The sequence below is a fragment of the Buceros rhinoceros genome, unplaced genomic scaffold (assembly GCF_000710305.1).
Source record: "Buceros rhinoceros silvestris isolate BGI_N320 unplaced genomic scaffold, ASM71030v1 scaffold14448, whole genome shotgun sequence".
NCBI classification, from domain to species: Eukaryota; Metazoa; Chordata; class Aves; order Bucerotiformes; family Bucerotidae; genus Buceros; species Buceros rhinoceros.
In genome coordinates, this window is record NW_010428761.1 from 85,581 (window position 1) to 102,076 (window position 16,496).

A 16,496-nucleotide genomic window follows, 5' to 3' on the forward strand; every position below is an offset into this window, starting at 1 on the left:
TTTAATGAAGGGGAGAGGGAGGGGGGAGGGAAGGGCATTATTTAAAAAAAACACCTAAATATGATAACACATATATGAACGAAATAAAATTGTTTTAATTACCCGAATTTGAACTGCATGACTCTACAACTTGCACACCATCTCTACTATGATTAATTGCATCAAGCAATAAAACAGGTGATTGAGCTGTTTAAGCTGTGGTTTGCAGCCTTGAGCTTTCATAGTGATTACAGGTGGACAGTTTTGCTCCAGCTCAGTCTTGGGCAACTCCCCACCACACACTTGGTTTTGCGGAAAAACCTTCTTACTGTTTTTTACATCTCCCAGCAGAATGACCTTTTGTTCAGAACTATCTTAAACAGCAACACACAAAATTACTTAAGAGTATTAGGGATGTTGTTTTTTGCCTTTTCAACATCCCCATGCTTTGATACTTCTTCAACTGACTACATACTTCTAGAGTTTATTTTCTCTCATATACTACCAATATTGAAAAGCTGTGCTTGTAACAATACAAAACCAGTCATTTTTAATTGAATTGGTCCTAATGGGACAGAACAGTATTTTTTACTCTTACTGTCCTTTTTGAACAACTTGTAAACATACTGGAATGTAAACATACAGTAAAATGTATCACAATGGTAGTGTCTGATTCCAAAGGCAGAGGATATTCACCATTTCAAAAAAAAATTACTAAATAGATGTCTGTGACAGGTTCATAAATTTCCTAAAATTGAACATCACTTTACTGTGATCATCTCAAGATCACAAGAAGTACATAAGAGTCATAGCAGCACTGATCCATGTTTGTCCAGAAATCATTTTCTCATGATGCCTACTCACACATCAAGCGAATGACCATAGCTTTACATACAGTGTATACAAAATCCAAAGATCAAATTTTTTCAGGGTAAAATAAGGAATTATTTTTGGAAAAAAATTATGTTTGCCTTTATAATCATGTCTATTTCCTTGAATAATTTTCTTCTACGCATTACTATAACTAGACAGCAATTAGCAATTGACATATTGCCATTAAGGTGTTGCAGTTGTTGATGACTGTATGAATTGCATAGAATTTCATGAGTGATTTTAAGACTAAGCTTCAGAGCAGGCTCTTGACATTCCAACAGCTCGGACAGAGAAGAAGCAGGTGTTAATTTACATTTGGACTATGATTTGTCATACATAACCAGAAAACTGTGTGCTTGAGTGGGTCAATGCAAAGTCAAAGTGATTTTGTGGACTTTAAAAAAAGTTGGTTTTTATTTCTAACATGACCTAAGACAGGATTCAGTTAGTGGAAGTTATTAATATGTCAAAGGGTACAGAGCAAGACAGCAAGCAAACAAAATAAATCAAGTATTTTCAGATGTACTTCATACCTCGAGTCAGAGGACAACACAGCTGCTTTCCAAGGCATATACCATAGACATTTGCAATAATTTAGTTAACTACAACTGCTCTTACATATCACAACCTTGGACATAAAAAAGTTCATTTTCAAAATAAAAACTAAAATTTTTAGTGAATTATAAAACAAAAAACCACCAAGAAAGATATGATCTAGATGTTTAGCAGATTACTTATATGTAAAATATTAATCTTCCAGTAATAGGCTGGACTATAAATATTGATGACAGAATACAACAATTCAACTAATAAATGACGAACTGAAATCATGGAGTGATAAATATAATTTAAGTCAGATTTAAGTCAGAAAGAAAAGCTAACATTTTTTTTATACCATGGCATTTCAAAATCTCTGTGAATAGTTTGGCAATCCCCTCGGAGTCCACAAAACACAGGCACAAAGATCACATAAGCTTCCTGAAGGTACACGGTATAATATGTAGTCCTTATATGATATAGAAGATAATTCTAATAATTTCATTCTTTCAAGTAGACATGGTGATGGTTGCTGACAATTTCCAAGGGTGGAATATAAACAGCCTAAAAGATGATTCTACTCTTTCATGACATCAATTGCTTTATCCACCAAAATTTCCAGACTACCTCATCAGGAAATGCAACAGGGCAGATGTACCTGAAAAAACCTGTCTTAAGATGTTGTAGTCATGCTTATGGGTCAATTTCATTTTCAATTAAATGCATTATGTTACAAATATTTTCACAATGACTACATAAGCCAAGGATCCCATTATCTGTGAATGCTGTACTGCAATGTCCACACAAAGGACAGGATTCCAGACTCAAATCACCAGCAGATTAAAGTAACAAATCAGAGGCTGGTTAGGATTCAGATAAGTATATTCTTAAGAAATATTTACCTTTTGAGACCTACGTATCTTATTGTTATCTCTCTTTTGTAGAGCACATTTCTCTCACCTGGTGGACTCCCGTGTCCAGCTGCAGCTGTAGCAATAGCAAAAGCAGAAGCGGGAGAAACTGAACAGTGGCTGTTGTCAGCAGTTTGTACTGTAAAGGGAACAGGCAGAGAACAGTTAACAATATGTTAAATATGTTAAAATACTTCTCCTATTTTTCAAGTTAAGCAACAACAATAATAAAAATCTTCCCTAATGTTTAGATCTTGTGAATATCTTATGTTTTCATTGTCAGAGGACTTTATATTAAGGGAAATAAAAATTCCATAATTATATTTGTGATTTAAGTTCTATTTCCAGGTTGGTATAATTAATGCCGCTACAGAAAAAAAAGTCTAAGACACTACCAAGGTGAGGAATAAGCAGTAACCAAACAGAAAAGAAAAAAAAATTACAAAAAGAATGATGATGTAGATAATTAACAAACAAAAAAAATCACGTTGGAGAACTCAGCATATTAACCAACTTCTGATAACTAGATTCATATATTTTCCTAGGCCACTGCCTAGCTTGAATACAGTTTTGTATAATTTATCAAACTTTCTCTAAAGGGAGTACCGCGAACATTGCTTCTGACTAGTACTCAGATAACAGGTACTGTTCCCCAGCTTCCAACTCCCAAATCTTGCCATGTCATCTTAAACACGTTCAATAACAGAAGGTTACTATTGCTCTAAAATTAAAGTGTCTCAGCAACTTATTAACAGTTGAGAAGACTCCGCTCTGTTTTTGTTGTTTTAATCCCAGGAATGAAATAACTGCCTAGAAATCTGGCTTGCATGACATGACAGCGTTTTAAGCATTCATGGGCAGCTCTGGTAATGATTTCAAAGCACCACATGAGACCTATTTGAGGAGTTCCAGCTCTCACTTCTCCTCTTCAATCAAGCAGTTTATTCGAATTTTGGAATGAATAACGTGACACCATCTGCAGATGTTCAGTGTTCTACAAAGAAACAGAGTCACTCCCCATTGACAATAATGGGTGTTGTGTATTTCATGATTACATGTGGTGCCCAAAATATGTCCCCTTAGCTGAAAAAAATCTGTCAAGTTCTTGAGAGTTTTGTGAGAATAGGACTGACTGGATATTAGTCTTGAACTCAGGCATATTCTGTTAGGGCTATTTAAGCTATTTCATCATATCAAAGTCGTAATATGCTTCCAAGTCTCTTGTTATTACTGTACAAATTAACTGGCGTAATTCACATTCTACCAACTTTTTTTGTAATACCTGAGAAATATGGAAAACAGAAGCAAAACACATTACTCAAACATTATTCTTTCCCAATATTCTGCAAAGATTACAGCCACAGTAAGTGACTGAGAGAAGCAAGACACATCAGGTTCTTACCTCCAGGTTGACGGTAGCGGAGATGACGTGGCGTCGAAGGGGATCTACATGGGGAAAGCTCTGTGGTATCCACTGCTGAGGTGCTTTCAGGAATTGTCCGGTCCACCGACACAGATTCTAAAACTGCTGCTTTAAAAGAGAATATATGTTAATACTGGGTTGATCATTCATAGTTTACAACTCTTTAATGTATATTAGATTAGATTGCACCATCAAAATAAACATGTAACAACTTATCAAATATTATATATCGTGTTTTATGACATTATTAGTACAGTATAGTATCTGTAAAGAATAAATGTTCTTTGAAAATATCAAGAGACCATCGGGAACTACAGTATGGGTCATTAAGATACGTTAAGATGCTTTTTTAAAGCACAGAGCATAGTCAGATTAGTTTGTCTAAGATATGGAGTGCCTCTGCAGAGATCACAGGGCATGTGGGTGATTCATGACACTCAGTTTATAAACACCAAATGATAGAAAGTCTGCAAGTGATCAACTTTGAACGATCTGAATTGTACTGCATTAAAAAAAAAAGAATATGTACATCAAAGGGGACTTGACTGAAAAGTATTTTTTTAAAAACGCCCATTAATTAATAGCACTTAATACCAGTGTTTCAATACCAACCTAATACCACTAAATACCATCTAACACAAAGTTGTTTATGTTTAATCTCTGGTTTATAGTCGTTTTAAACAGCACTGCTTCTGGAACTTGCCGTGAAACTTTTCCATTAAGAAGACTCAGCAATAATTATCTTCTCAATGGAGTTAAAGGACCGGGAATTCGTACCAATGACACAGCCACACAAAAGCTCATAAATAAAAGAACTTGGTAAATAACAGCTAATTGTCAGCTTCAAAAATAATTTGGATAAGACTGCGATTTAAGTCAGGAAAATATGCAGTGAAATGCATGGATATTTGAACTCAGGTTTTATACGAGCTAGGGAAAAGAATTCTTGCTGAATAATCATGTGTAATCATAATCTGCCCGATGAAGCAGCCAAACAGCACTGAAGAGCAGATTACTCCATGGAGGAGTTCTATCGGAACTATCCTATCAGAATAAAAAAGAAGCGGCAGAAATACTACTTCCAAAATGAGGGAAAACAAACCGATAAAATACATCCTATATTTCATACGAATGGCAGCTGCACCTGCTACATAAGTATTGTTTATATAAAAATACATACAAACAAAAACTTCGGAAAACAAAGACTTCAAAAGCAAAAAACAACTTTGGAAGTGGGTGATGAAGGTGGAAGCTCCAGGATCTAAATGGACAACATTTAAGGGGAACAAAAACCACCACAATATGTCCTGGGAAACAGAATTTGTACAGTTATATTGAATTTAGAGTAAGCCATAGTTTTCTTGGAAATTGGGCAGTGTCATAGCCACAGTATTAACTGTAATGAGGTGGTGGCTCCTGATTAAGTAGAACTGGTCTCCCTACCCAGAAAACTTCAGAAACAAAGAACCATATGATAAGAAACATGCAGATTAGTGTTCTGTAGTTCACTTACTACCCATTTTTGTTCTCCTTTTAAGATTTCTTTTGAACTTACTCCTCTTCCTTAGCATGCTATACACAGCTGGTGACAAAAGGACTTTCCCCCACAGAACACAGCTACCTAGCTGCGAATTCCTCCGAACTGAGTGCAAACTGTACTGCAGGAGATCCCCAAAGGGACTGGAGACACTGCACAGACAGCAATTTAGCATTTATATGAGGTTCTTGCCATTTCCAAATGTTACTTATGCTGCCCAGATGACACTTCCAGCTAGACAGACTGGAATGCAAAATCTGAGTACCTCTGCAACAATGCCTAGTGCTAACACTAGGCCACAATAACGTATTTTGTACTAGTTTACTTTTCAGAGTATAGCAAAAAATGTTACACACAAGACTGCAGTTACCTGTGCTATCACACTGATTTGTAGGTGGTTACAGTGGTGCACAAGAAGAATATGCCCAACTCTACCTAGTAAATACAGTATTATATATATATAAATAGTCTTATGCTATTAATTTAAAAACATCCAGCATACAGAAATATAATGATTAAGCATAACAGCCCACCAGCACTTTATAAAAGCTTAAAGCATGGGAGAGCATAGACTTCTACAATGCTAAGGTGGTTCGCTTACCTGTTAAAAAGATGTTTTGTTAAACAATAGTCTACATTCTGTAATAACAATCTCTCTGCATAATACAAATTTCTTACCAGGGCACTTATTTCAATCCATCACTAACATAATGCTTAAATCATATTTATTTTTCCAAGTTTATATTTGGTAATCTTTTTCTTCTTTCCTCTTGGGTTATATCAGTTTTCATTGTTAAGAGTACTTGCAAGTAAAATTGAGTTCCATTTTGCTCAGATTTACAGTTCTAACTCTTCAGACTGTAAGTCAGGCCATGAAAGACCATTTCTAAATATGAATTTTAGGAATAAACCAGCATTTTTTAATTCCCTCGTCTTCTGTTTAATTTAATAACTATTAAAAAAATTACTATATACTTCTATTCTAATGTAGAAGACCATCCCAAAGAGCAATGTGAAGTGCACAGTTATGCATCCTATGAGATTAGAGCTACATTGCTGCTTTGCCACCTATAAATATAGTGATCCCACTCTAGATGCCCACACTGAGATTTACATCAACTAACTTCAGCCTTCTGGAAGTAGTACCTGTTCCAAGGTGCCTTACACAATGCATAGAGGAAAACAAGCATTTGCATAGGAACAATTAATCTATTTTAGACATCTGCCTTCTGGATGGGTAACAACCAGGTGGTGTGAATCTCACCAAGGTAGGAAGTGCATCACATAAATTATTTGCCTAGATTAGTGATGAAATTTTTCTGGGAAACTAGCCCTGTTACGAAAACATGTTAAAGCTGTTAGGTCTCTACATCCCTATTTCTTTTTAACTTAGCATTTTACTTCCTGTAGTAATGGTTCAACTCCAAAATCTTTCACCTCTGGAAACAAAACTGGCACCAAATATTGCCTTCTGCCTTTCTCCTTAGCACTCACATCACAGCCTCCAGTGGAGAAGAGACACAAAGCAGTGTATTTGGTGTCACAACACAACTTACCATCATCAGGAATAGAAAAAAAGAAGTAATCTGATACAAGTGAAGCCCACCTTAGAGACTTCCCTATTTATCAAAAGTAAATTCATATTTTGTGGGTATATAATACCTCTTCGAATGCTTCTCCTCAGCTTGTTACAGAGGTCAACGCGAGGGTTCTCCAAACTGTCCTCTATGGAGCCAGGGCTTTGCTCAGGAGAGGAGGGTCCTTTGCTAAGGTCCAGCGGTACTTTGCTACCCGTTGGTGGTGGGGAGGTGGCTGGGCTGTAGGTCGAGGTAGGACTGCTCGCCACAGATGAGGCAGAGAGGTCAAGGGCACCAATCCTTGAATTCAGTGGTGAGGTCAACGACAGTTTTCGGGTTCTGACAGGTGAGGAAGTTCTAGAGAGTGACAATGGAGGAGGAGAAGAAAACTTGCGACAGAGATGTGGTGACTTCCCATCAGGCAGGTACTCTCCTCTGTTGTTTTGACTGGTAGCAAAGAATAACTCCAAAGACCTGAAAACAGGAAGAAAAAATGCAACAGATGATAACAAACACCAAAGACATTTAAGTGAACACCCTTACAAATAAATTTTATGCAAATCTGCATGGCACTGCATGACACTTAGTCCTCAAAGCTGGGGCAGAAAGTTGAGACAGACTTACCTAAAAACTTTATGTCCTATTTACAAATGAAGAATTTTCTCCTTAGATTATAACAGAAAACCATGGTAAAATAAAACTAACAACAAATGCTGCCATGGTAATTCCATGACAAATCTGTGATAGAAGAGGAAAACCCCAGAGCTCACCTGACAGGAATGGAAGTGAAGGGCCGTCTGTATATGTCTGAAAGCTTTTCCAGTACCACAGCTGCAGTAGTAAATATGCGGTAAGTATGTAGGAAAGTATTCAGGAAATCAATACTTAGAAATCGCAAATCTGTTAGCCGCTCCAAAAGGCGCTCGACACTTGCATAACGGATCTGGGGTACTTTGCAGGAATTCAGTGTTTTGCTGAAGCAGATATCAATGTCATCTCTGTGAAGACGAGCATCAGATCTACACAAAAGTTAAATTTAGAACATTTTACCAAAGAGGAAGAGTGAGTCTGGTAACAGCAGTGCTATCAGCTTAGCTGCTCCCGTCAACATAGAAGCAGCAAATACATAAGCATTCTTGTATTTTATTGACACAAGAAAACTCCTGATCTAAAAAGCAGGCAACACCTGCTTCCATTCAGTTATATTTTATGCTATAACTAAGGAATTAAAAAAAATTTTTTGGCAAATAATTAATTTTTATCTCAAAGTCTAAGAAACCCTTAATGAGGGTTACATTCCTGAAACAAGACAGCTGTCTCCTTCATACTGTTGTGGCCTCTTATCCAATATTTCTAGAAGCTCACTACAGAGTAATTACAGACTGATTGAGATTTTTTTTTAGCTTTATCTAAAATAAACTGAAGGACCTACCAAAAGACAGCAAAATTAATACTTTAGCTAAGCTTAAGGCTCACCAGAAAGGTAACACCTGTCCTCAGGCTCCAAGATTTACTTAAAAAAAAAAAAAAAAAGGCAAACAGCACAAAACATCTCAAGTTTCATCTCATCGGAGAGGTTATGTTTGAGTGAAAAAAAAATTGGACCAATTTTTGATGAACATTAAAAAAAAAAAAGTCAATTATTTACTTAATCCACTAATGATGGGTTTTTTCCCAAATGAGGTTTTGCTTAGTTTTATCTAGTTGAAAGCTTAGGTTGTAAAAAAATGAAGATGGAGACTAAGTAAAGCATCTTTCAGTACTGCCTGATCTTTTTGTTAAAATGATTGGATTTTCTTAGAATACATCATCAAGTCATTCCACACAGTTCTATGCAGCATTACATAAAAAACAATTAAAAAAAAATCTGTTTTTTTGAGCTAGGTCCTCAGGAAAGTGGCAATTTTTTTTTTTTATTTCATCCAAGTAATCTGACTGTAAAAGTCAATGTGTGCTAAAAATCAGATGAGTAAAATCTCAGAAAAAGAACCACAAATTTGTGTCTATTTTTAAGATCCTGTATTTTTTTTAGAATTAAGATTACTTTCTCTTCACATTAGGATTAAGACCTTGCTGTACTCCAGAATTGGAAAACAGACGAGTGTATTTTTAACATTCAGCAGGTAACAGAAGTGTTTACGCACTGGAGAGTTCCTAGAATAAAACTGAAGACAATAATATGCCTTCTTTGCAGGGATCAGAGTATGTGCCCTAACCGTGTATTCATAGACATCACCTCTTTTTACTTTCTAAACCCACATAAAGAGAGGAGAGGCAACAATTACAAAAAGAAGCCTTTGAGAAACGTTCATATATGGAGTACACCCAAGAAAGAGAAATGGCCTAGTGACAGATAACAGTAACAAAGGAAATATTTCTATTTCTATCCTTATGTTCTATTCCTCAATTCTTATATCGGATAATAGTAGGTAAAACGCATGAAAAAACAGGTCTGTAGAAGATCCAAGAGATAAAACTATGCTAGAAATTTGGAGTCATGTACTGAAAATTGCTATCAAATGTATTACAATAAATGACTGAAAGAATCCAAGGGTGAAGGAAGATTTATTAATAATGATGTTATCTTGATGTGATCAGTTAAAATTATGATAAAATAACTATTTTCCCTCAGAAATATGAGGGACAAAGAGAAGAAAAATTTTGGTTAATACAACGAGATACTTTGGAAAATTACCTTGGAAAAAGTTGTCTGGAGTCATCTAAATTTTGAAGGCATTTTACAATATATTCAACAAAATTATGAGCAGCATGACAGAGAAAAGCTAACAGAGAATAAAATTATTCTTCTGAAGCATAATGAAGACAACTTCATAAATAATAGAAAAAATCATAGCTGAAATCCGTGAATTGAGAGTTTACCATTTTGAGCAATTTCTACCATTTCAAGAGATTTGAAAAGATATGTTTTGGGATGCAAAATTAATTCCATTCAGAAAAATGGGGGGAAAGTTAAATTATAAGTTTTTCTTTTCCAAACACAGTTAAATTTGTTTTAACTCTTATTAAAAAACCCCAACTAGCTATTTTGTTCACTGGGAAAAAAACCAAATAGTGCACTTACTTGATCATATGTGGCACCGTGACTTTAGAGTTTTCTTCAAACACTATGGTCATTAAACCATTGCACCTTATATTATCAATGCACTGTGAAAATAAACATTGAAAATATTGTTTAAAATCAAGCACAGGCCAAGGGGACTTACTGCCACACCTTTCATATAGCTCTAAGCTTAAAGCATAGTTTCCACAGGGTATAGACCAATAGGTACAAGGTATTTCCATAAACGAAAAGCAGTGCTGTGGTGGACATGCTTTGCAAGTCTTCTGCCTTTGATTTGCACATCTGCAAGTCCACACATCTTTATCAGCACACTCTGGATATTCAGCTCAGCATCCTTTTTTTTTCCTACATGATTAAGTATCTCGAGTTACAAGTGAAATTTCCTTTGAAGTTCCTTTGAAACTGAGCAAAAGTATCTCTAGCATTTCCTGAATGAGTGTTAAGCTTGAAAAATCAATACTGCAAGAAAGCTGAGATTATTTAATACACGAACGGACACACTAATACCTGAACCTTTACACAGTGCAAAAAGACCAAAGAGATATATAAACAGTTTTGAGAAATAACACTTGCAAAAACAACACTCGTAGAAACAAATTTGAGTGGTGAAACATAGTTATGAAGATGCTGTCCAAGGAGTTCCTTGCAAACTCTTCTATAAATGTTCAGGGCTAGGTATTAGAAGCTGGAAAGACTCTTCTGGGGTGTGGAGACAGCACATACTGCTTTCGATATGACAGGCTGTCCTGTGGCCAGTAGAGGTGTAAAGGTAGAATTGCATAAGCTGTTCTTCAAGTCCCAAAGCAGCTCAGTGCTGGCCGTACACAGGGGTAGCTGGAAGCCATTTGTACACCATTATCTTCTGGTCTGTACATTTGTACTTTGATGTAGTTAAGATCACACACCACCACAAGCCTTGCTCTTCAGTCAGCAGAGAGGCTGCCAGTGGATCAGGCTTGCAAGAAGAATCTGCTACCAAACAGGACAGGACTCTTGTCTTTATAACACCTTCTAGTTTTATTCCTTAAGTATCATACAGAGCTATGTATAAATAAGAAAACACTATTTCTTTACGTCAATAACAAATAGCTTCTAAAATCTTCATTTACCTTAACTTGAAGAATAAAAATAGTCTGCTGGCTTTGGAACATCTCATCGCAAAATAATGACGGATAATGTTAGATTGGTCAAACAAGATAATCAGAGGCCTCTTCAGGTATAAAATGTATCTATATAACTATACATTTAAAATATGATCTATGCAGCTAGATGTGTCTTTAAATTTGGGTATTTAAGATTATTTGAAAATGCAGTGGTAACAATTCACATTATGATTTTATCAAACTGTTACCTAAAAGCACTGAGAAAAACATATCTAATAAAAATACATGATTTACCCCAGTGAATACTGCAAAGAAGCACTTAGCTCCTATGATAAAACCCCCTGAGGTAATTCAGCACTATTACCCTCTGTCTGCATACACCTAGCATTTATCACCTCTCTGACCGATACTATCATTCTAGCTACAGACTGAATGTTTTGGGGGTCTACGGCTGAAGGACAGGAAGACCAAACTGGAAGCGTGGAGGCTTCCTCAGCATCAACAAAAAAACATGCATTTTTCATAAGCGTATGGTTTGCATGAAAGGAATATATATGCAAGAAGACTCACTAGGAACATGTAGGCAAATATGACTTGTACATCTCACGCATATATAATTTAGTAAGATGCAGAATTCAAGACTAATGTTCACTGTGAGTGAACAGTATGTTTTTTACTTGCAAACATAGGAGAACATGTATTTACTAAAAAAATACCTTTTATATGCCATTTTTGTTAGCATAGTTTCTATGTCCTCCTTCAGTGTTGTAGCCAGGGTTAAAAAGAGAAAAATGCTTCTGGGCAGGCAGTTCAGAAAGTTTTTATGGCAACATTCATGCTAGCAACAGGCTCAGTCAAAACACGCTTTTGTTTTCAGGACATCATTGTTCTCAATTGTTTAGAAGTTCTCATGCATTATCCAAATTTTCACCCCAAATTTTCTTCTCCAGCAGAAGAGAGGTGGCATGCTTCTCACGTTATTTTCTTCTCTCTAGCTCTCCAGATGCAGTAAAAGCACCAGATCAACAGACTTGACTGCTATTTGTAACACAACGGTACCAATTTGTGCGACTTCAGGACATCATTGTTCTCAATTGTTTAGAAGTTCTCATGCATTATCCAAATTTTCACCCCAAATTTTCTTCTCCAGCAGAAGAGAGGTGGCATGCTTCTCACGTTATTTTCTTCTCTCTAGCTCTCCAGATGCAGTAAAAGCACCAGATCAACAGACTTGACTGCTATTTGTAACACAACGGTACCAATTTGTGCGACAATACCTGTGCAGTCTGCTGAGCACCTTGTGCCCCTTCTTAATCTCTTTTTTTCTTTTAAGCTGCTGCTTATCCCCTCAGCATCTCTTGCTTCCCTTCCTCTGTAAGGCTGGATAAGCTTTTTCAGCCTCACAGTGCAAATAGATCTCAGTTTTCTCAGGCTTTCACTTAAAAGTTTCTGCTAACTGTTGGACCCGTATCTCTGCAGAATACCCTTGCCTTCAACAGCTGGGAGATCTCCCCTTCCTCAAAGAAAGATCAAGGGGGAAACCCTTCTAACTGTTTCCCTGGCAGTCTGGCCAACCCTGTGCTCTCTTGGCTGCACGCAGCTAGTCATGTTTACCTCCACCTTGCTAAGACACTTCCAAGCTTAGCAGGCACACAGCTCTGAAGTAAGCTGTGGAGCTTTTCAACTCTTCCCCTAACACCACAGCAGTGTTGTTTGGAGCCGGAGTGCTTTGGAGGAGCAGACCTGACCTTTGAAGGCAGAACCAAACTCTGATCTCTAGTCCACATGGACTGCAGATGACTTTCTCATTTAAATTAAACATTATTTAGGCTGAGAATGGACTTATTCCTGGATGTCCCATGTTCCAGCCCGGTTCCTAAACAGTCCTGCCTCTCCAGCAAATAATTCCAGTACTTTCACGTGTCAATGGAACAATGAAGTTCACTGAAAATCCTTTTTGTAAAAACTTCTCCAGCCAGGTCTGTCTGAAAGACCTGTATGCATTGAGTTGCAGCTCATACCATATTTTGAGATTTTTATCTTCGTATTTTTGTTCCTCTAAAAAAGTTAGTCTGGAAGAAAACAACTCAGAATACTTATTTTTAAGCAATTTCTACTCATTATGATGATAATTCATCTGGAGATGTTGCCAGCAGTGGTTGCCAGCACCTCTAGAAAGCCATCAAATTCCACATTCATATTTGTCTAATCAATTATTTATCTCAAAACTAGTGAAGGATAGGACTCAAACTCAGTACTCTGAGAGATCTATGCACTTGTTGGTAGCATGCACAAACAAAATAACCATAGCTGTAATTCAGATCTGCCTAGTTGAAAGTTCGGATTTTTTTGCTCGCAACCTTTTTTTCCCAAATAGATTCTGATAAAAGTTTGTCTATTATGTTTTTATCCCTGACATCAAAGTATTTTAAAATACCATTTTTCTTCATTCACAATAGAGACAGTTCCTGAACAGTCAGAATGCTTAGTAATTATTTATAATGGTTTGTTAGTATTCTTTTTAGTGGAAAACGGAGTTTATCACACTTTCTCACTGCATGGGATATGATTATTGATGTGATATGGTATCATTTTCACTCTCAGTACTCTCAGGTGTTTTTTGATCTGACTCAAAGTAATGAATAAACAAGTGCTATCCTTCTTAAATCAAAATATGCATCTGGATGGGCTCTGACTCTCCTTATTATGTCAACTGATAATTTTGAATTTTATATCTCATCTCTCTCACCGAGAGAAACATTTCACTTATGACTCAAATGCAGAGACAGAATTTTGAAGAAAACATGTAACAGAGTTCACCATATATATCACAGTAAATCAGCCCTGAAGAAATCAACATATCTCTCTCGGGATTAGTTTTCGGAAATACAGAATAAACTAAGATCCCAGTATTAACAAGATAAAAAATTCATTAAGCTACCTGACTTATATCACTTGTCCATGCAGCTTTCTCCTGTCGTGATGGAGCTAAAAGGACAACAGTAAAAGGAGGAGCATCCGTAGGTTCAACTATAAGCTTGAAATCAAGATGTCCAAACACTTGTCCAGAACCTTTTGCTTTACAGCCAAGGGGGAAAAAGAAGTCAAAATGTGAGACTTCAGACTATAAGACAAAGAAAACAACGGTTTCATTTAAACTGGAAGTTACTTTAAAACTTCTCTCTGACAAGGAGCAAATCCAGCTGGGGACCCAAAACTCATTTTGTTTTTCACATACATCAAATAGAAAAAAAATTTGTCAACATGCAATAGGGGGAGTCGCTATTTAAAGATACCAAATAAGGTTAAAGTCCTTCTAAAGCTTCTGTGTTGATATTCTCTCAGCATACTAGAGGTATCAGTGAAATTAATGAAACTACCTTCACAATTCATGTACATTCACGATTCAAGTGCAGTTGCCTAAAACTGCAGGACAGAAGCCAAAATGAGTAACAATAAAACCAGCTTGGGAATATGTTCCGTTATTTCATTTGAACAAGCTTGCACTCAAGATCTGTAGGGAGTCCAAGACAAAAACTTCCCACTAATTCTTCCAACTCACTCAACTCCCATATATTTAAGAAGCCCAATTATCTGCTTCTTCTTCTAAGGCATATTTTTTTCTTTCCAAGATCCTCTGGCTGAAGTTGTATACAAAAGTCAGCAAATAATTTGTCACATTCCTTCAGCCAGTCTACTTGAAAATCCTATGTGGGATGTCAACAGCACGAAAAACCTAACAAAACAAACCTTTATCCAAGCCAGCTGGCCCAATATTGAAATATCTATTCTTCTGAATCAGTTTAACGCTGTATCATTCTGATTTCAAGAGAGGGGAGAACATTATCAATATGCTTTTACGAAAACTAAACAAAGGGTACCAATTTTAAGAAACTAGAAACTGTAATTACTATAAGCAGTGGAATTTAACTTACAATCATCATCACTCGCATCTGTCTCCTCGATCAATGTGCACTCTATTAAAGACAGAACACCTCCCGTCTATGAAAACAAAGCACATTTTTCACAAGTTTTGACATTTTTTCCCACTATAGTTATTTTTAAACTTCCATATACCTTACTCTAAGGTTTTACTCTATTCAGAGGTCTCAGGAAGATGCATCAATTTCATTATGCATATTTTTCCTTGAGAACTAAACATAGATAGATTATCAAATAAAACAATAAATCAATTATCAAATGTGCAAAGTTTCTTTAATTTTTACCACTCTATAATTTATCTCACACACAGGCTTGTTCACAAGTCTCAAAAAAAGTAACTAGAAATTCATCTTCTACTGAATTTGAATCACATACATAGAAGCTTTTTTAAAGGTTCAGTTATACTCTATTTACTTTGCAAAATACTTGAACTATTTAAGGGGTGCAAAGTGATGAAGCATACAAACAGTCTTAATAACCTCTCAGGAACGTTCTTGTCAAATTAAAATTCTGTTCAACATAATCACTCTGTAAACTACCAGCATCTCTTTATTCACAAGCCAACACTATGAAAGCCTGATTCTCAAAAAATGTAGCTAGAGTGTTGTTAGAAGAGCTTTTGATTTAAAAGAATGTGCTGTTCAGGAAAACAGAACTGACTTTTGAAATTAGTTTTATTAAAGCTCTGGAAAATTCTTTGGTAATTCCACGGGGTTGTACTGGCCGATTTATGCACCAAAACCTGATTTACATTCAGTGCTCGGTTACACAAATAAGACACGTTGATGCTTTGCTTCTAACCACCAGCTTATTAGCATTACATGGTTCTAGAAAAAGAAATGGTTGTCAGTAAGGATTTTGGCTGAACTCTATTATTTGCCATGCAAAAGACAAAGCAGTTAACAACTGTGCATCACCTCACTTCTCTTTATAACAAAGCAAACAAACCTCCAGTTAAAGCCATAAAACATTAAAATATTGACATTTCACTGAAGTCATGTTTTCATTTTGTAAACTGAGTCATAATGTAAAGTGAATACCTTGAGAAGATGCAGTTTTCCTCCTGAACTTCTGGTACAAATTAAAAAATGTTTTGTAAATAAGAAGCACTGTCTTTCTCCTTCTTTCTTCAAAGATAATGATCCCAGACGAACTTTGCTAAGTTTTCCCCTCTCAACTGAAGGGACTTGAATTAGGGAACCTGAGAATAAAGATCCAAAATTTACAGTACTATAATAATATTTAGTAGGCAGTGTTTAAAGTGTTAATGCATTGAATATTATGATATTGACTAATGCAACTTTTTCATATCAATAAATATCAGCATCTGTTTTAAGAACAAGCCAATCATCTTTTTTTGCACAAGTTCTCTTTGTGTTTTACAATAAATAGAGTCAAGAAAGTACAGTCTAGACTAATAGTTATGTACATGGCAGGATTAGATCCTGGGCACGTTATTTACACATGCCAATAGCACATGGATCAGAAAATGAAGCTGAACAGCAAGCTGCAATTTTGACAACTGCTAGACT

The 16,496-nt window shown here is 36.1% G+C and overlaps 1 protein-coding gene across 1 annotated transcript in view; it reads right to left on the bottom strand.

Moving 5' to 3' along the window:
- The window catches only part of RASGRF2 (Ras protein-specific guanine nucleotide-releasing factor 2), a gene marked incomplete at its 5' end in the record, with an annotated part of 62,626 nt that extends 46,461 nt beyond the window's left edge, over nt 1–16,165 (bottom strand). The window contains 8 exons of the mRNA XM_010142401.1: nt 2,350–2,439; nt 3,703–3,831; nt 6,923–7,311; nt 7,608–7,856; nt 9,920–10,002; nt 13,964–14,100; nt 14,958–15,024; nt 16,005–16,165. Of these exons, the coding sequence (XP_010140703.1) occupies nt 2,350–2,439; nt 3,703–3,831; nt 6,923–7,311; nt 7,608–7,856; nt 9,920–10,002; nt 13,964–14,100; nt 14,958–15,024; nt 16,005–16,165 (1,305 nt within the window). The remainder of the gene's footprint in view (nt 1–2,349; nt 2,440–3,702; nt 3,832–6,922; nt 7,312–7,607; nt 7,857–9,919; nt 10,003–13,963; nt 14,101–14,957; nt 15,025–16,004) is intronic.
- Nucleotides 16,166–16,496: the final 331 nt, after the last annotated feature.